Raw genomic sequence first — 26,013 nt, 5'->3', positions numbered from 1 at the left:
TGTTTAGGAAGTTTGAAATGTAGCATATACTCGAGGTCTTAGACGTTAGATCATGATGTTTTGTTGTCTCTGGTTCCAGGAAAAGAGTATTGGGGCCCTGTGCAGTTCTTGAGAGGTCAGTTTACAATAGTTTACCGCATTGTGACAATCTCTGTATTGTCAAATCAACGAAGAAGAAAATTCAAATATCCCACGTTTTTTTTTTTTTGCTCCATTGCTCCATTTGCGTCATCCAGGGAAGCTCCAGTTACTCATTTTGATCTGTTTCACGGTACTTGAGAAAAACTTGTAAATTCTTGTAATGACCTTGTCTGCCCTTCTGTCCGCGTTGGATTAAGTCACCAGTTCCCAGAACCACACTGCACTATCTAAAGTCATTTCAACAGCTAAATCAATGGAACAATAGAAATGTATTTTCCCCTCTCGTAGGACTGTTTTTGGAAGCTCGTGTGAATACAAATATCAAAAGCAGTAAATACTTTGGTGAAGACAGTGACAGTTGTTATGCTGTGCAGGATACTGCGGAACATGGATCCTCAGATACACACACCCAAACCCCAGGGGTTGTCGAGGGGATCAGACTGAAATTGACAGATGCTCAGGAAAAAATAGTGTTGTCGTCATAACTTGATGAGTCACTGCTGTGATGTCCTCCACCCGGGTCTGCTCGTCCTTCAGGCGTCACGTCTTCACTGTGGCTGCTCTCTGTGCAAAGACAAACAGCAATTTGTTGGGACAGATGGGATTTGTGATCAGAATCAAAATACAATCCCAGCTCGAGATGCTGAGGGTGAATTGCTCTGCCTCGTGTGCACAGGGTGCTGTTGATGCTTCCTGCCACCAGAGGCTGCTGTTGAATTAACAGACCCATCCACTCTCACGTTGGCGCAGACATGTCAGATTCTCTGTTATCTAACACCTACATGCACATACTCACATGGGGTCATAGTTGCTTTGCTCTTTGGATTTTAGGAAGCGCATAGCAAAGAAGCCCCCGGCCTGCACACACAGCACCAATATGATGCCTCCGATGAAGCTGGACATGTCGAATTTCGCCTGAGAGAGCTGAGGTGATGAATTGGAGTTACCTCCATCACCTTGAGGGAAAGGATACAGATCAGTGGGCTTACGTTCATTTTGCACAAAAACCAAAGTGAGGAGACGAAAATAAATGAGAAAATAATTTTACTATTAATATCTTTAAAGTACTGACAAGGATTTTGCTACTGCCTTTGGGGGTCAAACATTACTCAGCTTTTTATGGGAATAACAAATGTGTGACGCATGAGGAAAGGGAGGTGGGGGCTGTTTACGCTGGAGTAAAGCCGATCCAATTTACCTGACTCACTTTCACGTCCTTCCACGGCAACAGTCTCCACAACTGGGAAATGAAATATGTAATAGAGTCAGAGAGGTGGCAGGGAAATACTTCATGTCGGTTTCAGTGAATGATGCTTGGTACCTGAGCACAGCTCAGACACTTTGGTCCAGCTGCAGGCCATACCACTGTCTGCTGCATCACCCTGGTCAGCCACACACATGCTTGTATCATTACCTGAGACAGAAAGAGCAGGCGTTTGTGTGTGTGGTGTGTGTATGTGTATGTGTGTTTGTGTTCCTGGCACACTAAATAATGTATCCATCTTGTACAAACCATTGAGGATAAAGTTACAGCAGCTGTGATGATTGAATTACTATCAGAGGTCAGAAGGTGTGTGTGTGTGTGTGTGTGTGTGTGTGTGTGTGTGTGTGTGTGTGTGTGTGTGTGTGTGTGTGTGTGTGTGTGTGTGTGTGTGTGTGTGCGTGTGTGTGTGTGTGTCTGTCACCATCCGGACACAGCCTCCAGACACAGCCTGTCAGGTTGAGCACGGAGTCTCCGACACACATGTCACATGACTGAGCCTGAGAACAATCTGCCGGAGGGACAAAGCTGGCACTCAACTGGCAGTGTCAATCAAAACACAACAAAATGCAAAACTGTAATCCAACATAGCCATTTCATTATAGATGCCTATTTCAGAAAATATATACATTTGCAGTAATCAATACAAAATGACACATCTTGTCTCTTGACATGAACTATGGGAGAACAAGCCATTTTCACAACAAATGTGAGGAGTGATATAATTGAACCAGATTCTAGTAAGGGGGAAACAGGGTCAATAAAAGCTAACAGATGCCAAATGCAAGGAAATACGACAACACTTCTGTGACAAGACCAAATAGTTAAATGGTCGTACAGTAAAGCATCTAGAAGAGACATACCTGACTGGGAATACACCAAAGGAACCACCATGAGGAGCACCAAAGTGGTGCCGAGGACCTTCAGTGCTAATAATTGCTGCATCCTGACAGCCACAGAGTACAAATACCTGCGACTGACACCTGGAGACTTTAGTGCTCAAAGCACAGCAACAAAGTTTGCTTTAGAAAAAAAAATGTTGATGTGAAATATATTCAGGAGATCTTGAAAAGGGCATCCAGTTGCTCGTAGATATATGCCTCCCAGCTGGGATACAGGGAGAAAGAGAGAAACGCAGAAGGGACGGAGATCTGTGTAATATGAGCAAGACAAAACTTGGTTTCCCGGCAACAGACGGGTCCACTTCAACCCCGCTGAAACACACACCGGTTTGAACGGACACCTGTTTACCTCAGCAGGCCGAGAATGAACACACACAGGCACACACACACACCTGTATTGTGTCCTCACAAGGTACCATAAGCTATAGAAAGACAAATAAACAGCATCTGAACCCAAATTAAGACTTACATTTTCAACAGTTGAATTTAAATATGTAATGTTAATATTTCAAACTGTATTTTTCAAGACAGCCTTGTTTCACCTTCCTGTAGTCCAACCCTTGCATGGGGACCTTGAGGAGCGGCCACTCAGGTGTCGATGCTACAGTATTTCATAATATCTTTAAAAACAACTTTTTTAGTCTCAGCATCATCAGAGGAATCTGAATTGATCTGAAGTGTTTCCATATTTCTCACATAGCTCCTGAATTTTGTCAGGGCGGTCCAGCCAATGGCAATGAGGCAATGAGAAATACATGGCTCAAAATTAATCACATTTCTTTCGTGACTCTGTCCTTGGAAAATGCTAAAGTTACCATCAACACAGACCCTACAAAATACTAAATAAATTAAAATTTACAATTTATTACTTAATAAAATTGCACAACTTTGTGATATCTTTTTCATTGTTTTGCCATGATAAACTTGCTTTGAATGAACATTAATTTGTTGTGAGAAAAAATTTTGGAACCAAAAGTGAATGAAGTGAATCATCAGATAAATAACCATCAAAATGTCTGACACGTGTTCTCATCAACACGATCAGATAAAGGTGTCATCTCCATTTTAATGCAAAGCTGTTGCTGATTAGTAATTCAAATAAGCTCCGTGGGAGTCCTGGATGACAGTTGTGTTGAAATTAGTAATGCGGATTACAGGGTATCCTAACAGGGAGGGGGGGAAAAAAAAGGTGCAATAACTTCCAGCTACTCCCCGGTACAGAGACATGCAAATGTACCAGCACAAAACGTACAAAGGGGCTGCGACCTTCAAAGTGTTGCTTTGTGATGCAGATGCACTGAGTCACAGCCTCCAGCTCAGGCCCTCAAAATTAGGTGTATTGAGCCCGGAATCACGACACACTTGTCGTCTTTATGCAATAAACTGCAGCCCAGCACCACCACCACCTCCACCTCCACTCACACCGACGTGGCTCCACTACTCGCCCACGTCTCGTATTCTCTCTCGCACATTGTCTGTGTAAATCTGGCTCCCGTGTCTCGTTTTGTGTTTCAGCCTGATTGAAAAAAGAAGCACGCGCGCACAAAGGGATATTCCGCAGTCCCGGCTGTCAGATATGAGTTCCTTCTCCGGCGATGTCCCTTCTAATGCTGAAAAAGAAGAAAAAAATAATCCACCTTAAACCTGCGAAAGAAAAAAAAATAATATTGCAAATTACACATCCATCTGACCAGACGGCGTGCTTCAATCATTAGATATCACACCTGGAGCAAAAAATTAAGAGACATTTATAATGGTTGAGACAGAAATAGAGGTGTTATCTGACATGTGTAATTACGCAGAGATTTGCAGGAGCGGGAGCATTAAGGCGACATATCTGAAGGTGATAAGTCTTACAGGCTCATTCTATCTCAGTGACGTAGGAGGGGCTATCGACCGGAAGCAGGACCTAATAAGGCTCGAGCAGGACGAGATTCCCCCGGTCTGCGCTTTACCATGCGCGGCCACGTGGACACTGGCTGCAGCACCCACGTACAGACCGGGAAAGCCATGAAGCCCTAACCGTTCAGTTACTGGAAGGGGGGTGCCTTTCTGTAAATTCACCGTCCATACTGTACATTGTATGTGTGCATTTCACATTTCAGCATTCACGTCTTTATGTTTCATAAATTACCTTGTATATATTCTATCGATCCCCTTTGGACTTGTGGCATTTCGACAGTCTTTAGTGAAACACACTGAGCTACATTTTATTATAAGAAAGATGGTATATGAATAAAGATTGATTGAAACTTGTAGCTTTCTGTCCGTCGTATTGTGAATTCAAATTCCCTCATGTTGGGATGAATACCTGTCTCATAGGTACACATTTTCAGATTTATGAGAGATTTGAATATTTTTATTGGCATTACAAATACGGTAGTGGAACGAATCATACAATGATACTGTTAGGCTGTTATACCAGAAGAATTGGGTCATGGAAACTGTAGCTGGACGGTGCTTTCATTTGTTTGGTTATTTTGTATCTTGAAGCATCTGCTTCTCACAGACTGCCCTTGCTCTGGAGGCTATCTCCACATGAGTCATCCTGATGCGTTTCAGCACCGCGGACAGCTCCAGACCTCCAGCCCGGTCCCTCCAGCTGACAGAACCGAGCCCCGCCCCGCTCCAAAACACAGTCTCCACTCATTCAGTCCGATTGATAAAACGTGCGCGTCTGGGTCTGTTGGCAGTCATTATTTACAAGAAACGAGAGCCGGAGTGAACCGCAGTGGGAGGGGCGATCGAGATGCCGCATTTTTCTGAATGAAATTACTCCATATACGCGCACCCCCCTCCCTTTCCGACCCGCACCCCGAACGCCGGCTCCTGATTGGTGGAGCTTCGCAGTCAGTGTCGTCAGATCAGCTCTCTTGTGTGAGAGTCCGCGCGCTGGAGCATTCATTGTGCTTTCTATAAGCGGCTGAAGAAGAAGAGGAGATGCGAGCAGGTCCATGTGAGAGTTTGCCTTGACTTTGACGAAGACACGGAGCGCGCGCGCACACACACAAGGACCGTGCTTTGTTGCTGGTGGCAAATCCCACGGAGGACAGAATCAGCCACAATCTCCATCACTTCATCTGGATCTCACAGAAGAGGACGAGAAATCTGTTCACCCTCACCAAAGGACGGATTTGTGCTCATAAGGTAAGACGATGACTTAATGTGTAAATACAAAATGGATTTTGATATGAAGCGCGCGGTCATGTGTGCGTGCATGAGCTGGGGACATCCTGGCGCAGTGAACCCGCAACTGTATTACACAACAGGGTGCTCCGCATCAAGAGGTGGGATATACCTCCTCACTCGGGGATTGGAGATGAGGAGGATGAGAGACTGCTGGAGCCACGAATGCTCTCCTTGTATGAGCAAAACAAACACGACGAGCCGAGATTAGAACTGCACTGCTGTGATGAGTGCTTTAAAGGACATTTTGACATGTACTGAGGAACATGCTGATAACGAACAATTTGCTCATTGAACATGCTTTCAAAATATGCGGTCGTGCATGGTACATGCACATCCAGTCCGAGAGCAATGGGGAGTAATTTCCATTAAATAACCACGTTTGAGATTCATTTGAGTTATAGGCACGATCTATCTAATTCTGATTGTGATTTGATGTTTGGAGAGCTTTGAAGCGTGGTCAGGGTGAAATCAGGAATGCATGGCGAACGCCATTATTTATACGGACACGAAGCCTCAGCGATGCACCAATGTAACTCTGTGTTTATTGCTTTTACATATTGACTAAATGCAACTTCCCGAAAGACTATATAGACCGAGACGTCACTGAAACATCAGAGGCCAGCAGGAGGGCTGTGGAAATATGAATATTGAATAATATATGAGCCTTTATATGGGCTGTTGAAACAGATTATTAAAGAGGAAGTTGACTGTATGCATTTTGATATTTCAATGGGAGCAACAAAAAAAAAAAAAAAAAGAGAGAGAAGCCAATCACTAAATGCTCTCACAGCCAGAGTGAAGGTTTTACATAACTAAAGTACTCTAGACTGACAGAGTTTAACATCACCACATCAGGTTTTCTTCTGCTCTGTGGGAAACCACATCCAGCATCCTGAGGCTTAAGCCTCAGCTGCTGGTGAACCGAAGGCTGTTTGATGGACTGATGGAGATGCACTAATGAGTCATCACAGTTAATTCTAACATGTCCTCCTTTTCTCCACTTCTCTTCCAGGTTGCGATTGCGAGACTATCAACCCACAATGATCCTGAATGCCTCAGACCCGGCCTGGGATGAATCCTCGGGAGAAGACCCGATCTTCCCAGTGGACCAGCTGGGCAGCACACCTCAGTATGAATTCCCACCTCTCACCATGTGGGGTGTGGCCCTCTGTGTTTCAGGCACTCTCATTGCCGGTGAGAATGCCATCGTTGTCACCACCATCCTGGCCACGCCATCCCTTCGCGCGCCCGTCTTCTTGCTGCTCGCGAGCCTCGGACTGGCCGACCTCTTGGCCGGTGTGGCACTGATTCTGCACTTCTTGTTCCTGTTCTGCGTGGAGCCCAGCGACTGGTCGGAACTGCTGACATCGGGACTGCTGGTCACATCCCTGACTGCCTCGCTCTGTAGCCTCATGGGTGTCGCGCTGGACAGGTACCTGTCTTTGAGTCACGCCCTCACCTACGGTTCGAGCCAATCGCGCCGCAGAGCCGCCATCCTCCTGCTGCTGGTCTGGTTTGGCGCGTGCATCATTGGAGCCGGACCTGCAATGGGATGGCACTGCCTTGAGGAGCCAAACTCCTGCTCTGTAGCACGACCTTTGACCCGGACTTATCTCTCACTGCTATGTGGTGGTTTCCTCATCGTTGTTATTGTAACCCTTCAATTGTACGCCGGGATTTGCCAAGTGGCGAGGCGGCATGCCCACGCCATTGCCACACAGAGGCACTTCCTCCCCTCCAATCAGTCATATGCAAGCAAACACAGCAGCGGACGAGGCTTCTCTCGATTGATCCTCATCCTGAGCGTGTTTGTGGGATGCTGGATGCCTTTCTCCCTGTGGGGGCTGCTGGGAGATGCTTCCAGCCCCCCGCTGTACACCTATGCTACTTTGGTGCCAGCAGCAGGCAGCTCCCTGCTCAACCCCATCCTCTACAGCCTGAGAAATAAAGACATTCGCAAGGTGCTGTTCCACGCCTGCTGCCCGCACAGATTCTCCCACAGCACGCACACACACTACCCTGTTGACGTGTAGGCTGCCAAACCTCGACGGACTCAAACCAAGTCACAATCTATGCCAGACATATCTCCACAAGTGTGCCAAGATACACACATAGCTGCACTGACTATCATCCAGATCCAGAACATCAAGTCTCCCAACAGATACAAACCCCCCCCACACACAACAAATACACACACAGGCAGCACTTTTTCTTACGATGAAGTCCTTCTGCAAATCAGAATGTACCGAACAGTCTTCGCCGGCGTCCATCCTGGGAGGAAAGAATAAACGTGCTGTTCTGTATGTACTTCGTGCCTCATCCTCAGTCAACTGTAGCTCCACTGTATCCCCAGAAAACAGTATTCGGAGGGACAGAAGAACCACGGTGTACATCCCTCCCATGAGTCTCTGCACCTTATGAAAAGAGAGAACGATGGGTTTAAATCAAAGCCAATCACAATGGACTGATGCGTGATCCAAAGCCCACTTTTATTTACTTGAACATCTAGAAAACAGTGTTCTAGACCTGACATTAAATTTTGCACACGCTCTTAAAGGCACTTTGAAAGGTACTGAATATATGTTGTTGCACAACCTTTTTGAAATGAATGAATATTTTATACTGATGAATAATAAATGTGCTTTTTTTCTACTGCGTGATGTAGCACTCTTCTCTTCACTGCTGCTTTTAGCCTCTTTGTCTCTCTCTCTCTCTCTCTCTCTCTCCCCCGTCTAACTCCGTTAAACAGACAGCTGCTAGTATTCAAAGTGATTCTGTGGCGAGACCGATCGAATGACATTGAAGTTCCTCTGCAACCACTATGTCCTTGTAAAAATCTACAAAGCAGCCGTGGCATGAGGACGCAGCGATTATGCAAGAGGTTTTTCTCTCTCTCCTCCCACTCATTCTCTGAACTTTTCTCCAGTCAATCCATTTTCACACTCCCCACACTGTCAGCACCAGGCACAAGCGCTAAGGTGTCCTCCACTGACAAAAAGAGGATGAGTCATGGAATAGGCATGAGGAGTCAAAGCAAACATTCTCCACTTTTTGCTATGTGGGATACCACAGTGTACACCACACTGAGTCATTGGGACACATTCTCTCTACAAACAATCGCTGAAATTCATTTGTTTTTATTGAAATAACTATCATCATTTGTAGATTTAAAGCAGGACAGGCAGAACTTCGGCCAAGAAGGCTGTGTGATTGTGCTGCAGCACAGGAAGACTTAAAAAAAAAAAAAAAGGCACTTGAAAATATGTGGTCCACGCTTAACATCACTCAATTCTATAAGTGACTCATCGGTGACAGCTAGTTATATTTTTGGAAGAAGCTGATCTGAGATCAGTGCAGCTGACCAAACAGACACACAATGAAACAATATAAAAGAAGGCACTTATCAGGCAGCAGGATAAGACAAAAGGCAGCCTGATTCTATCCAGAACACAGTGATTAAAGCAAAAAAAAAAAAAAGCCTAGATGATCCCAAGGAAAGCCCAAAGACATGATTGCAGGAAAGAAAACATATTAGAGCTAAATGCATTATAAAATAAATCATATTTCTTAAATTTCTACATGTGTTAATATGGCAAGCTGATCAGTCTGGCATGTGGCAATATCTCTTCCTGATCGCATCAATTAATCAATTCATAGGTCTATGAGGTACAACCACGAGTCAATTGTTCCCTTGGCGAGCGCAGACAAACGCAAGACTGAACTTATAATATGATAAACACTGTGCTTTAAGAGGATTCATAATAACTGCTTCATCTTTAGTAAATATATTCTCAGATGCAAACTTTACATCTAAATAACACAAGCAAGACTGTTTTAAAGTAAAAAAAAAACTTGTGTCTTTCCACTGAACTTGTGCAACTATTGCAAACAGGCGGAGCTACCTGTACGTGTTACAACGTCCCCTCTTATTATCTGTTACCATAACGTACCACAGAAAATTAATATTCAGCTTTTAGCCTGCAGCGGAGGGCATCTGATTCTGGCAGACATTAGGATAAAAATATACGTGGCGTGTTTGCGCACTCACTCGACAGAAAGCATCACATCACATAACACTAAACAACAGCGATGCGTCATCCAGCGGAAGCAACATCGAACTGGGGCACAAACAGGTACACTCACACTCTCTGTGTAATCTTTGGCCTTTATCCACCTCTGACATGAATAATTTTGCACGGAAAATGGGTCAAGGAATGTGATTTGGAAATTTTTCATTAGCACAACACATGAATACACACTCGCAAACTGACTGACCTACAAAAACACACTGATCATCGCTTTACTTGTAACTTGAAGAGCGAAACCTGAATGGAAATAGACAAGACGCTGTTTAAGGCTGAGGAAAGACACAGGAGGCGGCCGTGATCCGCAATCAATCGGACCACTCGTCGTCATCAAACTCTGAGGAGTCGTCCTCGCTGTCGCTGCACTCCACAGCGATACGGCGTGAAAGGATGGCGGCCACGTCGTTGCCGAAGTGATCCCTCTTCTCCTGCTCCCGCTGTGCCTCCACCTTCCGCAAGTTGAAGCCTACAGCAGAGTCAGGTTAAAATGGTCAGAATAAAGCATTATCAACATTTCCTTTACTATCTATGCTAAAGCGGCATTTTATATAAAGGTGTGCTCACTGATAATAAGTTATCAGAGAATCAGAGAACTGGCAGGTCGGGAGGATTTTCCTGCTTTTTTGTTCTCACCCGAACATGTAGGTCACTTTATGGAAGAAAAGAATACAAGCCGAGGAGCCTGTTCTTTTGTTCTTTATGTTTCCAAAATATATTGACTGAGGCAAATGTTAACAATAATTATGAACAGATCATGCTGAAAATGTAGTGAAATCATTAAAATGATAATAATTACGCTGCTATGAACGACACAAACGTGAAAATAAATACTGAGATCAACATCAGATACTACACAACACACACAGTCCTATGTGGCAAGATGTGATGGAAGATTTCATAATAATGAAAAAAAAACATTTGTAGAATTTAAACAAGTATATTTTAGGAAACTAATTTGCTTCCTTTTTTCAAATCGCATGCTAAGAAAGTGCAAAAGTTAAAAAAACTAACAAAGAGAAAAGTACAAAAAAATACAAGTTTACAGCAGCATGAAGTGCATAAAAATATATATAAACATAAGCAACTTTAAATTGTATTCAAGTAATTAAATTGAGCAAAAGCCCTTGGTTAACTTCAGCCACTCTACACAACCCATCACCAGCTTGTTGCTCCATTTGTGGGAGACGCTTTTTTGGTTTACTACATTCGGCTGATGTAACAAAACTGTTTGCAGCTATGAAAAACTGTTGAGAGGTGTGTGGGAACGGCGGCACAAAACAAAACAGCGGTTATGTAATGAAAATATTTAACTGCACTCCTATTGTCAGACAGTCATCTGAGGGTTTTTGTTTTTTTTGACCATATCGTGATCGGGGGTAAAACGATCTTTGGTTTTTAGTTTGTTTCTTTGCTTTAAAAGTTTCACATTTTGGTTGCGTAGCAACAGATGTTGCTCTCCTGTGTCTTGGTGTCTCACCTTGTCTGATGGCCTGGAGCAGGTCGCTGCGAGCGTCGCCGACAGGCTCCGGCTGAGGTTTGGGAGCAGAGCTGGGTGCCGCGGCACCGTGGGACGAAGCAGGCGGGGGTGGAGGAGCAGAACTATCGCCGTACAGCGGGGGAGGGCCAGGGGGAGGTGGTGGAGGAGGTGGAGGTGGAGGTCCGCCTCCACCCGCAGGCATCGGAGGTGGAGGAGGAACAGAGCCCATAACAGGTGGAGGAGGGGGAGCAGGAGGGGAGGGATAACCAGAGGGGGCGAGAGGAGGAGGGGAAGGTGGGGTGTCAAAGCCAGGAGGAGGTGGAGGAATCCCAACACCAGAAAGTGGAGGAGGGGGAGGAGGAGCAGGGGGAGGTGCAAATTCGGGGCGGGAGTTGGGGGGTGAGGAGGAGATGGGGGGAGCAGGAGGTGGGTGGCTTGGACTCAACACGCTGGCACGCTTCTGGGGGGGCGCTCCAGGCAGTCCGTCGTTCCTACAGGTGACGGAGTGAAATCAGCGAGAAATCAATACATTAATTCAAAGTTTTCTTTCACTCAGTATTGAAGCAATTCAAACTAAGAAAAAAGAAAAGGTGTATAATGTGTTCATTGTGTGCTGAATCCCACAGTGGGCGATATTTCTGCGATGGGAGGGCACTGCGCGCATGAATATACTCTTACTGCATGCGGGCAGAGGCGGCAGCGTGCCGGCAGCGTGCGTGGGCTCCCATGTCTCACACTACTTACGCCATGTATGGAGGCGGAGGAGGCAGGTTGTCATCAGGCAGAGGGAGAGGGGAGCCGGGATCATAAGCATAGGAGCCCGTGCTCAGCTCCAGGCCATCTGATTTCATGCCGTCTCCAGACCCGATGCTGCCATTAAGACCCTCAGAAGAGCTCCTTCAGTTCAAAGAGAAATCACAATCAGCACAAAATACAGTATTTCCACCTGCAGTTCATGAAAGCAGACAGGTGAGATATTATAAATATTCTGTAAATTGCCAGTAAACGTGAATATAATTATCATATTACTTTAGATCTTTAAATAAAAAAAATCTTTTTAGAAAAAAACTATATTGGATAAAAGAAAGATAAAAGCATAAAAAATACTGGAACTGCTACACTGCTGTCAACATGACGCTACACTGTTTCTGTGACATTCCCAGCTTTAGAAATACTTATTTTTACATATTTACATCTACTTTAAATGTTTGTATTGTCTTTGCAATCATACAAAAATAATTAGGCTAACCATTCTGGTTCACATGTGATTTTCCAGTGACTGCAAGTTCTCCACCCAAACCCCTGAGAGGACATACCACCCATATCACAGATTGGCTGATAAGAATGGAGGAAAGGGGTTGAAATGTTTTCTCACGGCTTCACTCCTTTCAAGTTTAGACGGACGGGATTCATTTTGATTTTGTGGAACGGTTAAAAAATGAGCAAAGAGTTACTGCTCCCGTCTCTTTTACTGTCAACAACGATCAATTGTCAGTGTTTGGTAGTTATTTAATATCACTGTCTTTGACGTCACTCTCATTACAAATGTGTAACATCCTGCTTAATCACAGACGTGTTTGAAGGAACCGGAAGACCCAGCAGCCACAGTAATTAGTATGTGGGTGCAAAGCACAAGGTCTTTTATTTTCCTTTTCCAAATGATCTTGAAGTTAGAGCCATGAGAAAGACATCGCCACAGGAGCAATGCTGAATTTATTTTCTTGTCTCTGATAATCTTAAAGGCTTCTCCCTCTACGCCATGCCTGAACTTACATCAGATCAGTCTTTGGCACCACAAACTCTTCTCCCATCTTACGTCGTTCCCACTCCTCCTTTCTAGTCTTGATCTTCCGAGGATTGAGAGTCCTTAGATTCATGTGGTCTTTCTTCTCCTTCTACTCAGGACACAGTTAAAAAAAAAAGACTAGGATTAGTCCAGGATTTGAATGTTTTCACAAGATGTGATTAATATTGAACTGTTTCAGATTTGTAACTTGGGGGGATTTTGCTTATGAGGGAGCTGTTGTGTCTCACTCTGTGCTTGCGTTTCTCCTTCATGATGTCCTTGGTGTCCTGCAGCATCTTCTCCTTCCACAGGTCAAAGAAGTAGGAGGGATCCGTGTAAAACTTCAGGGCCTCCCTGCCATCCTCCCTGCAAGCAGCGGTTCACACGCATGGTTGTTACAGCAGCACTTCTTTCTCATGTCGTGTGCACAGACAAACATAATGCAATAAATATTGTATTATCTTTGTGCACACTCGTATAGACAGAACGTGATCTAGACGTAGCCACATGTCCAGCCCTCTACACATATAGAAGCATCATTCAGACAGACACTAGATAACATAAACGAATCAGCTCGGACGATGGCCACTCATCATTGATGCCACTATCCTCATAATTAATCATGCAGACTTTACCTTCTCCTACTCAGTCTGTCTTTGTTGTGTTGAATCATGTTACTGATGCATAATCAGGTTATCATTAATGACTGTCAACTAGGTCGTGAACACGCAATATATTGTCTGCAGCTGTAACACTAATGGTCATAGCTGTGTTGGTTTCATACAGTAAAGGTGTTGCTTGGCCATTTTTTGTCTAATCTGGTAACACAGACACTTTTGAAATGAAACGTTACCTTCCTGTTGGCATCACTTCCTGATCAGGTTGGCAAGCATGTGCACCAGGGGAAAGGCTTTAATAATGTAGAGTCACTACAAAAATATATCATGCATGTGTGTCCCCGTGTGCGCACACGTGCTCCTGGCATTATACCTGGCATGCAGTGATGCAGTGACAACATATGGGCCTCAGAGGTGTCTGCATGTACGTGGCATCCTACCGGTATTTGCTGAGATGGTTGAGAGGAGGCGGCGGATCACAGGTTGTGTAGGTGTCTTGTACAGGCACTGGAAGAGACGGCCGGGTGAACAGCTGCTGGTCCTGAGTTATGCTGCTGCGGAAGGCTTTGCGGGTGGTGATGGCTTGCAGAGAGACTGGGACCAACAGACATGAAGAAAGATGTTTTTAAATATTCATCACAGTCAAATAAAGACAGGATCAGAAAGGGTTTCACGGTAATGAATGACACCGATTCCATCTTGGGCAGTAATCATGTACATGTTGAAGCACTCACCCTCCTCTTCTTTGGGGTCCAGTTGGGTGACCTTAACCTGCAGACGATCCACTCTTTCTCCCAGTGTGTTCACCCTGATGGCAAACGCTCCAGCCTGGACAAAGAGCTCCCCAAACACGTCCTCTGCATATTTGCCTGCGCACAAACACACTCGAGGGTTTCTATTTTGCATTGATTAACAGTGAGGTTTATGCATGCAGAATAATTTACAAATGAACTGTACAGAAAAAAAAAAAAAAATTACACATCACTAGATGTCTGCCATGTGCCAGTACCCACTCGTCCCATATTTCAGCGGCACAGTGACACCCAGCTGCCCACTCATTCATTCACCCAGACACTCACTGAGACTGCCGAGCTGGCGGATGATGTTGGCCAGGCTGATATTGGTGACACATTCCAGCTCACTGCGAATGTTGTTCGGGATGGTCTGACGACTGACATGCCGCGGCTCGATATTCCTGGTCACCAGAGGCATGCTGAGGTGAGCTGGATCGGGCTGCCGAACCCTGACGGAGAAACAAAGACATGCCGGTGTCAAGACACACAGTGGCAGACTGTACACAGCTGTGACACTAGATGGATGTGCAAAACAGAACCACAAACACGGTCTTCAGGAGACGTTTTTAGAATCAGGGGCATCATATTTTAACACTACCATCTTCTGCAGCACTTCAGACAACTTGGGGTCACAGGAGGTTGAAACATATCCCAGCCAACAACACGGGTGTCTGTATTACCAACTGAATGTATAAAAACTTTTGGGTCTTTTAATCTGTTTGTTGGAGTTTATGGACACCGTGACCGAGCAGTGCTAAAAAAAAGACCACTGCTTGACATTGCAAAAAGACTTTTCTTTACTTAAAAAGGTCAGAAGCTCATGAGACACACAAACAGCTGAGTATAAAGGGAAACAGTGACACAGACAGAGTAAAGCAGAAGTAAAACTAAAGCTACAGCCACCCGGCAAACATCAGCCACCTACTGAGTGTGACAAGAAAAAAATAGCATGTTGAAAACACAAGATAGTAGAGCGGCAGTGGCTTCTGCACCATCGCAGTAGTGTAAATATGTGGCAATTTATCAAACAGACGGCATTTAATTTAAAAATTCCAGCTCTCACACACACATACACACACAAAGCACTGACTGTATGATATTATGGGGAGTGAGTTACAGTGGATGACAGCTCTGGGACTTGCAGAGAGTGTGTGTTCTCACTGCTGCCATGCCAGCACAGGCTGGAGTGGGTTTACTGTAAGTATAGCCCGCTGGGCCTCCTGCTGCCCATTTGGGTTTCCTAATTACAAGTCTGTCATGTTAACTTGGGTCACTTCAGAAGGAGGTGAATTGTGGGATTAATGATACTCTGGATAAGCGTCTGCGTCGCTGCTCGTGCCAACGAACACGTTGTCAAATGTATCTAGCAAACTGAGCATCCTGACTGTGATATTCTTTTGTTTCTTTAACAAACAAACAGAAATTGTTGCTGTTTTATTCCGCACGTTGTGGTTTGAATTATCTTCTGCTGTAAGTGACAGACGTCCACTTTCCCCCACTTGGAGAAAATAAAGTTCTTAGTTTTTAATTCTTTGAAAGTTTTACATTAAAATAAAAAAACTTCAAGAGACAGTTCAACATTAAAAGTGGTTTACGCCCAGAATGTAATGTAATGCATCTTGGGATTTCGGCCTTGTCAGAGCAGGAAGTAACTCGTATGCGCTTCTTCTCTCGAAGCAACGACCAAAACAACTATAATGTCACGGTTTACTTCATTAAAAGTACTCTAAACTATCACATTTTACTTACCGTCAAAGCTGGACGCTGTATACGGTCTGATAGTTGTCCTGTCTCAAGATTTCCTCCAGAAATGTAGAGCTGTGCGCCCAGCGGCCGAGCCAGCGGATCGTCACGGGCCCGGGTTTCTGAACTTCTGATTGGCCGAAGCGCGGACTTCCTCGAAGCTGATTGGCTCCCGCATCTGTCGCTCCTTCTAACCCGAGAACAGGATGTGGAAATTTCAACGCAAAGAGCGCAACTCCACCCAAACTGCTGGGCAAACATCTGTGCGTAATTTGCGTAGCGGAGGGCGGAGGCAGCGCCGCATTCCAGCGCGCGCTCCAGCGAGTTAGAACGCGTCCGAGGAATGACTGGCATCGAGGCCCTTTCTGAATACCAGCTCAAAGTGGGGAGAAAAAAAGCAGTCATGAGGATGAACGTGTGAGTCCAGTGTGAGGGTGAGTGCATCTTCTACCACAAGTCAGTCTGTGCAAACTGGGATTGGACAAGAATCCAGTCAAGATCAAGTTTTGTTTATTTAAATTGTGCATCATCTTGCATACATGGTTTGGAAGAAACGGTGTTACAGACATTTATTTGTGTGCAATAATATTTCTATTATTGCACACGTTCTACATTCTTTTTCTTAATGTGACTGCAAGGTGAGCAGTGGGATGAAAATATTCCTGTAAGGCACTTTTGGGTGATGGGTGTGATCCACTGACTGCGCTGCGCAAATAGTGGCTCCTTCCTAGGGTCAGGGCTAGGGGACAGTTCATCTGTGAAATTAACAAAATGTGCAAGATCGATATACTGAGCGACTGGTAGACTGCAAACATTGCATGCTAACTTGTATTAATAAAATGCGCAGTGCAAATAACAGATTTATTATTTGTGCAACACAATCGATAAACAGCGGAAATCGCCCAAAAGCACTTCACATTTCTTTTCTATTTCACCCCAGGCCTGTCAAGAAAACATCATGTCCTGATCGACTTCATTATTCTCTTTGGCCTAACTTACAAAACACTTTTGAAGACTATAAATAAAACAAAAGGCAAATATGAATGTGAAAACTCAATGGTGGTCAGTCAGATATGTTCTTCTGATACAACATAAACCCACATGGATCATGGAACAACCTCAAATACCAAATAACACATGATATTGTTCCATAAGCACCCTCCATGTTGATAAACTCAAGCATCTGCACTTTCAACCATGACTAAAATATTACTGCTGTCATGCAACCTTGCTTAATTTTTGGCTGGATTTATGTTCCTTCAGATGATACACTGTTCATTATACATTCTAACATTACATGTTAAAAAAGCAGATTGTGCTTTTTGCAGAAATGCCTGTGGAGTATAGCTTTATGTTTTAACAATCAGGAAGTCCAAACAGTAAAAATACAATCTAGCTTAGAACAACTTTAACCTTCAACCTCAAGTTGAGCACAAAGCTTAATAAAAATTCTTTGCTGTCCTAAGAAACTTGACAATGTTGCTTTGGTAAAAGCTGCATTGATGCCGTACTGGATCCTGTACAAGTGTACTGACATGGCCTTTTAGTGTAGTTCACAGAGGAAGTTTTGATATCCTTTACAATCGGCACAATCAAGTGAAACCTCTCTTCATGCCAAAGGTTTATTGCATATTAAAGTATTTACTGCTTACAGGAATACTGACAAATCTGACTCTGAAGTATGTTACTTTGGTATTGCTCCTCTAACAGAGTGTGCGTTGTTTCGTTTTGTTTTGAGAGTGAGACATGATTACCTTTCATAAATTGTGCCTTACTGATGAACCGTCTTTTTCCTCCATATTTGGTCAAATCATGAACACAACACTATTTCCCTAAAATATGCAATCACAGAGCAGATCCTTTCATGTCCACTAGAGGGAGATGAGCTGATGTGCTTGAAATCTCAACTTAAAAAAACCCCTCCTATACTCCACCAGCTATTTTCAGTTCTCCTTCTTGTTAGACACCAGCTGCTTGAGACTACGTGCTGCTCTGTTCCTCACTGTAAGAACGTCAGAGTTGTGTATTAACCCAGCTCAGAGTGTAGGAGCTGTAGGCATTTTCTACAGTCTGTTTCAGGACAATGTGACCCTCTCCTGCTGAGCTGTGAACCAGCTTGAGTCCAGAGGCTTGAAGGCCCTGAAGAACACTGAACCAATAACGGAGCACTTCCTCGCTGGTTCCGCCCACCTCGAAACCTGCCCACTGCAGGTGCACGGTGGCAACCAGGTGATGGACGTTTTGAAGTGTTCCTGACTCGATCCAGCTCTGGAAAACGCGCCACTCAGCACTCATCAGGTCAGCATACAAGAAGTGCACCTGAGGACAATAAAGAAAGGACAATGAAAATTTAGAACTGCTTCAGTATATTGTATTTTTTTAAAATAACGAGTAATAAAAAACATCAAATATAAATGTGAAATAAAACAAAGTATTTAGATTAATAAAGACAGTAAAGATGAACTTTTAAAATGGAATTAATATAGAGTTCAATTCACCTAAATTGGCACCTGGAATGGCTTGATATTTGGGAAATAGAAAAATTGCAGATTAATTCCATTATTTTGACAAAATGAATTGATAACACAACTTTACGCAATCTCCTCAATTATAAAAGTGTGTGTTTCGCTTGTTTGGCAGTGAAACAATTGGAAATGCTTAAAATATTGCAAGTCACTGAACTTCAATGAAATAAATAAAGAATTTACAATTTTGCTCATAATCAAGGACAAAAAAAAATTTTAGCCTTGAATTTATTTTCACACTTGGAATAAGCGAACAACTTGGATTCAAATTAGAAAGTTAGAATATATATGGGTGAAGTGTACCTTTTGCTACCCCTTCCCCCCCCCAAAAAATAGAAAAAACAGTTGAAAGAGAAATATAACTCAGAGGAATATCAACACTTATACCATATTTAAGGCACATTTATTAAAGTGCGTCCTTAAAGCTGACCTAAAAGCACACAGAGAGAATTCAGTCTGACCTCCTCAGGGAGGCACAGTCACCCTTTTGTGATATCAGCACTGCAGTTAATAATACGACAACAAATAAGCTAAAATATTCAGATAATGCCTCTCAAAAATATAAAAGACCATATATCATTTAGTTGCTAATAAAGAGAACACTTGCTGAACCTGACATGAACTGCAAAACTTTGATGCATATTAAGTGTGATTTATGTTACTATCTGCATATTTAATCATCATTTATTTAAAAGCTTTCAGCTTTTCTGCTTTGCAATTACAGCTGAAAACAGAACAGCCAAATATTTGAAAATGAAATAAAATCACCATTAAATATTTACAAATGGATCTGCTGGAGCACTTCTCATTCTGTGGGCCAGCACAGGCTCAAATTGCAGGTATGTAGTTCCCTCTTGTGGCTGCAGGCTGTAACTGGGCCAGACTGTGATTCATGCACTTAAATTGTTGCCATGGCAACCAGGGATGGCGCAGAGCCCTGTTGCCATGGGAACGTCCAAGTAAAAGAGGTTTCTGGGTATGTTGGGGTGAAAAGACTCTGAGGTATGTTAGTTTGGCACTGTTTCTCTAAGTGCGTGCGTGCATGTCTGTGTGTGTGTGTGTGTGTGTGTGTGTGTGTGTGTGTGTGTGTGTCTTACTGTGTGATGTCCCAGAGCTGCCATGATATCCGCCAGTGTTTGAGAAACGCCACCCAGGTTGCCTCTCGCCTTGTGCTTGCGTCTCTTTTGCGCCCGCCACTCCAGCCACATCTTGTGCTGGCTGACCACACCTCCGTCGCCACGGTTACTCGCCAAACTGTTGCCAAGGTGACCACCAGATGCATCGGAGTTGCTGAGATCAAAACTGTGAACTTCACATCCCAGCCTTGACACGGTCCTCAGGAAGTCTGCGTCTCTCCCGTCCATACTGGGGAGACGAAGACAAAGCAGAGAGACGGAGAGGCAGGGGAGCGCTGGGGCACTTTTGAAGATTAGCGCATGCATGATTTAATATGCATTGCATTGTTTATTTCAACTCTTCCGTCAGTACGAACACGTAACAACAACAGTGCATGCACTGACATATGGGCACACCTGAAGGAATATGCAACACACGCTCCGTCTCCAGCTGGAATGAGCCAGTCCTCGGCACACAGCAGCCAGTGGGCTGCAGCTGCGGGGCGCTGCACTTCCTGAGCCTGCCCTGGAGATAAAACCCTGGAGCAGTTCAGCTGGGGGTGGACATGAGGAGAGAGACAGGTGAAATGGGTTGGGCGGCAGTGCAGCCTTGTGGGACTTCGTTCGGTGTAACAGGCATGTTGCGCTCAACCATCTGGCTTCACTCATTCCAGCTACCCTTCTCATTCCTGTTGTATTTTTATAGAGGACACCCTGGGCTTTCCAGTGATTTATTATGTGTTATAGTGGAATGTTGGGATCTCTGCCTACTTTTTGTTTCAAAATACTTGGAACCGTAATCGGAAAAACAAAATTTGTAAAATAGAGAAATTCAGCTTATCCAGTGTGGATTTATACCATCATCGTCATCATATTTGTTCTTTTTTAGTGAATTTTCATGATTGATGTTCCATTCTAAAGCTCTCCAGTTTATATTATTTCCTTTATACAAAATTACAAATGAATAAATAATAGCCCTCTTCAGTGTTAAATAAAATGGAAACAATACAATGCTACGAACTTGGCAGTTCCATTTTGTTGTGAAAGTCATTACAAAAAACTAAAATCATTGTCTTGAATTAGTAAAGCGGGATAAAAGTACACATCTTCCGCAAGAATAAACTTAGATATTCACATGTATGGTGATGTATTATGATAATTTATATAACATTTTTGGAATCATTGAGATTTCATAACCTGATTCAGATCAATTTCTACATATCACTGTGCACAATCTTGTTTATGAGAACTAACTCAGATTGTAGGTGACAATGTGGGAACTACACAGCACCATGCTGGCACTTTAAACCAGCCAATGTGGCAAATACATTCTGTTAATATCACTTTACAGCTGTAAACTGCTCCACTTTGTTTGTCCTCTAAGTTTATCTGTCATTCACACTAAAAACAGCATGTGGTCCACTATAGCAGACAAGCTGAAACGTAAAAACAATTCAGGAAAAGGTCTCAACTGCAGGGGAAATTCACATACTATGATAAATGGAAAGGCACTTCTCCACAGGTCCCAGCATGATAGGAATAAAAGTACGGTCATATTAGAAATCCGGCCTCCAGAACTGCTTCATCTAACGCAGGGAGGAAAAGTTCTGGATCCAATCACAGCCCAGTAAAGGCAAAGGCCTGGACAGGGCACTGGTCCATCACAGAGACAGGGTGAGACAGGGAGCCACACAAAACCACACGCACAATTACTGGCAATTTAGGATCACCAGTTAACCTCGCATGTGTGTTTACAGACTACAGGAGGAAACCAGAGATGGAGCAGACTTCATGCAAAGACCAAACTTGGATTCGAACCCACGACAAGGAACGAGTGCCGACCACAACACAAGTTACCGTGCAGCAATAAATCACAAACGAGCAGCCAATAAGGTGTTTGAAATTATGAAATGCATATGAACTCTCAAATAATGGAATACAAATACAACAGTGAGATATGTTATTTTGTGTAATTGAATAATTAAAGAATAGCAAACAAAATCAACAACATTCAATGTGAAGAGGAATAATTCTCCCTCCCTGTTCTGCTGTACTTTGTGTTGTGTAAGTTTTAACTCTCGTTCGGGGGTTTCCAGTCTGGAACTGAACGTCCTCACTGGCTCCAGATTTGGCAGAAATCTGCTGCCAGCATATTGACAGCGCTTGACTGATCATATTACTGCTACGTTAACCCCCACGCTAGTCTGCAGTTGCAGAAGTGAAGTAAAAGTGAAGTTTTTTTTATTGATTGTTGTTAGGGCTTGGCAAGATTTAACTTCTGGCTGCAGAAATATGAGCTCGAGTTTAGCCTGAGAGCTTGAGGGAGGCTGCTGTGTATTCGACCAGTGGTTCAGAGCCTAAGGGTCAGGACCTCCTTGATGGGTCGAAGATAAATCTAAGAATCACAAGAAAGTGTTCTGAAAACAGGAACGAAGAAAAAAGATCCTCCTCTCTATTTTGATGTAATTTAGGCTGTTTTTCTTACTAAATGTAGCATATTTCTCATCTTTCCAGAGTACAAAGTCGCTCTAATAAAACACGTACAGTAAACATTTGGTTGAACTGCCTGCAGCTCACCATCATTTGCAACCTGTGGCAAAGGGTCACACAGCACTATCTCAGTGGGAAACAAGCCAAAAACTTTTGAGACTGTGGCCTTGGTACTAAATATACATGCAATCTTATTTTGTTTCTAATTTACATAAGCCTCACGTATAAAATCTCCCTGCTTATCTTGACTATTTCTGTGCCTCCATTACAAGCATGCTTCAGTTCCTTAGTTACAGAGTTGTAACATAACCATAAAATAATAATGATAGTTTCATATTCCATATTCAGACATTTCAGGCACTGAGATGTGATGAGAATACTTTCATCTGTTGTTTCAGCTTAGCCAACTTTTTGGAGGTAAGAAGCTATTTTTTACACGACACCTCTTACCGTGTTGTAGGAAACGTTCTGTGCAGCCTACCTGTGGCCTTGTGATATGCGCGATGATACGACTGAGTTCTGCCGCAAAGGACGGTTTATCGGCCGTCCACGGCTGCAACTTCAAGGCCCCGGGTCCCACCTGGGAATATGCACACACGCAAATCATTACACACTTGTAGATGCTACCGTACAAGAAACACGGGCGCATCCATAGGAGTTCGAACGGAGGTTGAATAATGCATGGCAAGTGTGTGTGAGTGACCCAGATAGGAGAGCAGGGGGGGGGGAGGTCACAGGCACTGACCTCAGTCAGCAGCATTACTGTATATTTTCCTGAGGCAATGTAACATACAAAAAACATAGGCACATACCCCCCCTGACCCCCCCCCACCCAACTCACACTGAACTGAACCCTGTGGTCACCATGGCAACCTCTGTGGAGGGGGAGGGGGGGTTGATGATTCACAAGAATGAGTCAGAGTTTAGCCTTGGGCACATAAAGAGACAGTGGGAGAAAAGGGAGAATGAACGAGTGAAGGAGCGAGTGAGGAGAAGAGGGGAGGAGTTTAGGGGGAGGACGGGGACAGATGCACCATCTCCAACACACAGATGGAGGCTGAGGTACCACACAACCGAAAGCCAGGAAGGAAGGAGGAGCAGCTGTCACCTCGGTCCGCTCTGGGGTCAGCGCAGTGCTCGCCCCCTGCCCTCACCTGTTCCATCATGCCTGTATAACTCTCAGAGCCGTGGACGAGGCCGCTGTGACAACAAGGCATCCTTTCCATGTTCAGCCCTAAAGTTATATACCTAATTAAATAAAAAGCTTCATTCCTCTGGGTTACATGCTTTCAATTTGGAACAATCTCAATTGTTTTTTCTTTTATTTTTTACACTGATAACTTATTTTCAATTTCATTTAAGTGTTATTGAACTTGTTAGTGAATTTGTTTATATGAATTTCTTGTTTTTGTTGGGCTGTGGCGGCCTGGAGGTTGAGTTGGTTAGAATGCCTTGCCAGAGGTTTTGGTGAGGAAAGTAAAGTCAAAGCTTGTTCCTTCACTAATCACCACAACCGTGGGCCTTTGAGCAAGACTTGTAAACCCCTGAATGCTCCCGGAGCTGCACAATGGCGGCCTGCAGCTCCTCCAAGACGGGCTAAATGCATAGTCACTGTACTGTTTATATGTGATTATTTGATAACTGCATCATGAGCTTTTCTCAAACGTTAAAAAAAAGATAAAACCACGCAGGGAAACAATATAACCATCTGGTGTCCCTCACAGGAGCCTCGCCCCACACTTTGAAAACAACTACGTGTGCATGCAGTTTTTAAGTAAACGCCACAGAGAGGTTTTGCTTTGAAAAACATTCATAAAGTATTGCAATGAACTTTATCTGTGCAACAAAACTAACCTGGCGCAAGTGCAGCTCGTTCTCCTCGTAAAAGCGAGTCCCCTCCCTCCGCTCCCCATCCTCCTCCACCTCCTCCTCCTCCTCCCGCCGAGCACCTGGCCGCCGGCGGAGCGCCTTCTCCGCCGGCTCGATGCTGATCACGGTGAAGGCGATCCTCCCGTCCTGCCCCTCGCGTCCTCCTCCTGCCCCTGCGCCCCACGGCCGCGCGCGGGCTCCGGGGAGCCGCGAGCCCACGACGAGGAGCTGCTGGAGCGCGAGGAGAAACGGTGGCACGAGCAGCAGCAGAGCTCCCGAGCGGAGGGACCGAGCGCCGCCGCGGCCCGGCCACCGCGCACAGGTCCGCATACCTCCTCCTCCTCCTCCTTCTCCTCCTCCTCCGGCTCTGTGGAGGCATCTCCGGCCCAGTGCCCCGTGATTTCTCTCTTTTTCCCAGAGGGCAGTGAGGAAAGTCCCAGCTGAGGAGGACTCCCCTCCTCCTTCCTCCTTGCCGTGACCCCCCGGGGGGGAGGTTGTGGTGACGACGCGCATTCCTCGGTCAGTTTTGGCCTGATCGCCGATTTTGGTGGCCGACAAGCACCGAATTCACCAGTTCACCATCAACAGAGGTGTTTAATGTTTTACCCGGTCGTTTCTGGGTAAACCGGATAGTGACTCAGGCCTAAAAGATGTTCTTTGACTTTAAGTTTAGGAACTTTTCCCAACCGGCAGTGGTAATGTAAACAAAGCAGGGGTTGACTCAAATACAAAAACAGCTGGCATGTTATCATTATTCCTACTATCTGACCTTGGGATAAATAAACGCTAAAGTGGTGGAATACTTAAGTATATTTTACTCCCTATTGTTTTCACTTAATGTATTCTGACCAACCCATAGGTTATTAATTAAATTTCCTCAGATTCTAAGCATTTACATAAGAGGAACATGGTGTACCATTTTCCTCACCATACACTCACTACTCTGGAAAATATAATTTCTCACATTATGCATAGTACACTGAACAAGCGCCTTCTTAACATCAGTATATCTGGCACGTCACATGGTCCTAAAGCTCCATATTGGTTCACTCCATGATATATATATGTATATACACACAAGTATTGCAAATTGCAGCATTTTGACTTTGGTCAAACTAGTTAAAATCATTAAATGAACCTGTTGCATGTATGAAGACCTGCACTGATTTAAATGTGGGTTTTTCAACAATTCTAAATCCTCATGTGGAAAATATGTGATAACGTAAGAGCACAATTGACATAAAATGCATCTTTAACGGAGAAGTTGTGGACCCACTGAATGCCATTAAATGCCTTTATGTCCTCATATCTGCTCAGTTTCTAATTGAGGGGAGGGGTTAAGCCTGCTATTACTTAGGAAAACTACTCTGCTTGTAGTTTTTGGGACACAGAGTCACAGATAATGACAGATTGGCAAACTTGCTTTGAGCAGAGGTTGCAGCTGGCTGTAATTATGTTTAAATGTAAATGAAGCAGCGGCGTCTTATATGAATGCAGCACAAAAGGGAAGCCAGAAAGCGAGCTGTTGCTCTGCTCCCTCCTCCTCCTCCTCCTCCTCCTCCTCCTCCTCTCTGTCATGTCGCGCTGTTGACAGTACGTGTCCCCTTCCACCATACAGTGGAATGTCACAGCAAACACATTTCCTCCGGCCATGTCTGAGTCTATTTAGTCAGCCTGTTGACAAACTGTACACAATATGCAGCCAGTAAACTTCCCCCATCTGCTTTCCTTCTTTCCCGTTCGCTCTGTCTGTCTGGCACAAACACACGCACACACACAAACTGCAGATGTACAATATTTGTTGGATGATAGCAAGTTTTCCTGTGAGGATATGAAATGTGCATGGGGTCTTTTCCTGTCAGCTCTCCAGTGCCACCAGCTTTTTTTTTTTTTTTTTTTTTACTTTGTGCTTTTCCTTATTTGGATGAGGAATTTCGAAACTCCTGTTTCGTACATTTTGTTTCAGTGGCTTTAAAACCTCTTCAACACCCTTTTCTGATTTCCTCAGTCTGGTTTCTT

General features: G+C 44.3%; 4 protein-coding genes across 4 annotated transcripts; 1 reads left to right on the top strand and 3 right to left on the bottom strand.

The window, feature by feature from the left end:
• Positions 1-615: 615 nt before the first annotated feature.
• Positions 616-2,418, bottom strand: cd164l2 (CD164 sialomucin-like 2). Its single transcript, XM_030120777.1, has 6 exons — positions 2,266-2,418; positions 1,827-1,913; positions 1,463-1,555; positions 1,340-1,381; positions 938-1,097; positions 616-705 (listed from the first exon to the last, which is right to left on the bottom strand). Exons 1-6 carry the CDS (start codon positions 2,345-2,347, stop codon positions 690-692), a joined length of 480 nt encoding a protein of 159 aa, XP_029976637.1. The 5' UTR covers positions 2,348-2,418; the 3' UTR covers positions 616-689.
• A 2,710-nt stretch (positions 2,419-5,128) lies between these two features.
• On the top strand, positions 5,129-7,895 carry gpr3 (G protein-coupled receptor 3). The gene is made up of 2 exons (XM_030120776.1): positions 5,129-5,451; positions 6,506-7,895. The coding sequence occupies exon 2, from the start codon at positions 6,534-6,536 to the stop codon at positions 7,524-7,526; it is 993 nt and encodes a 330-aa protein (XP_029976636.1). The 5' UTR covers positions 5,129-5,451; positions 6,506-6,533; the 3' UTR covers positions 7,527-7,895.
• A 719-nt stretch (positions 7,896-8,614) lies between these two features.
• On the bottom strand, positions 8,615-16,118 carry wasf2 (WASP family member 2). Its single transcript, XM_030120774.1, has 9 exons — positions 16,002-16,118; positions 14,538-14,701; positions 14,193-14,327; positions 13,899-14,052; positions 13,090-13,207; positions 12,829-12,950; positions 11,800-11,952; positions 11,056-11,546; positions 8,615-10,044 (listed from the first exon to the last, which is right to left on the bottom strand). The coding sequence occupies exons 2-9, from the start codon at positions 14,668-14,670 to the stop codon at positions 9,887-9,889; spliced, it is 1,464 nt and encodes a 487-aa protein (XP_029976634.1). The 5' UTR covers positions 14,671-14,701; positions 16,002-16,118; the 3' UTR covers positions 8,615-9,886.
• Positions 16,119-16,501: 383 nt separating this feature from the next.
• Positions 16,502-24,583, bottom strand: LOC115409538 (methyltransferase-like protein 24). The gene is made up of 5 exons (XM_030120775.1): positions 23,980-24,583; positions 22,607-22,705; positions 20,053-20,189; positions 19,618-19,885; positions 16,502-18,314 (listed from the first exon to the last, which is right to left on the bottom strand). Exons 1-5 carry the CDS (start codon positions 24,505-24,507, stop codon positions 18,009-18,011), a joined length of 1,338 nt encoding a protein of 445 aa, XP_029976635.1. The 5' UTR covers positions 24,508-24,583; the 3' UTR covers positions 16,502-18,008.
• Between the last annotated feature and the right edge of the window lie 1,430 nt (positions 24,584-26,013).

Source organism: Salarias fasciatus, chromosome 22, assembly GCF_902148845.1.
Source record: "Salarias fasciatus chromosome 22, fSalaFa1.1, whole genome shotgun sequence".
Taxonomy (NCBI): Eukaryota; Metazoa; Chordata; class Actinopteri; order Blenniiformes; family Blenniidae; genus Salarias; species Salarias fasciatus.
The sequence above is the reverse complement of the archived record's forward strand: the minus strand, read 5'-3'. Positions and strand labels throughout refer to the sequence as shown.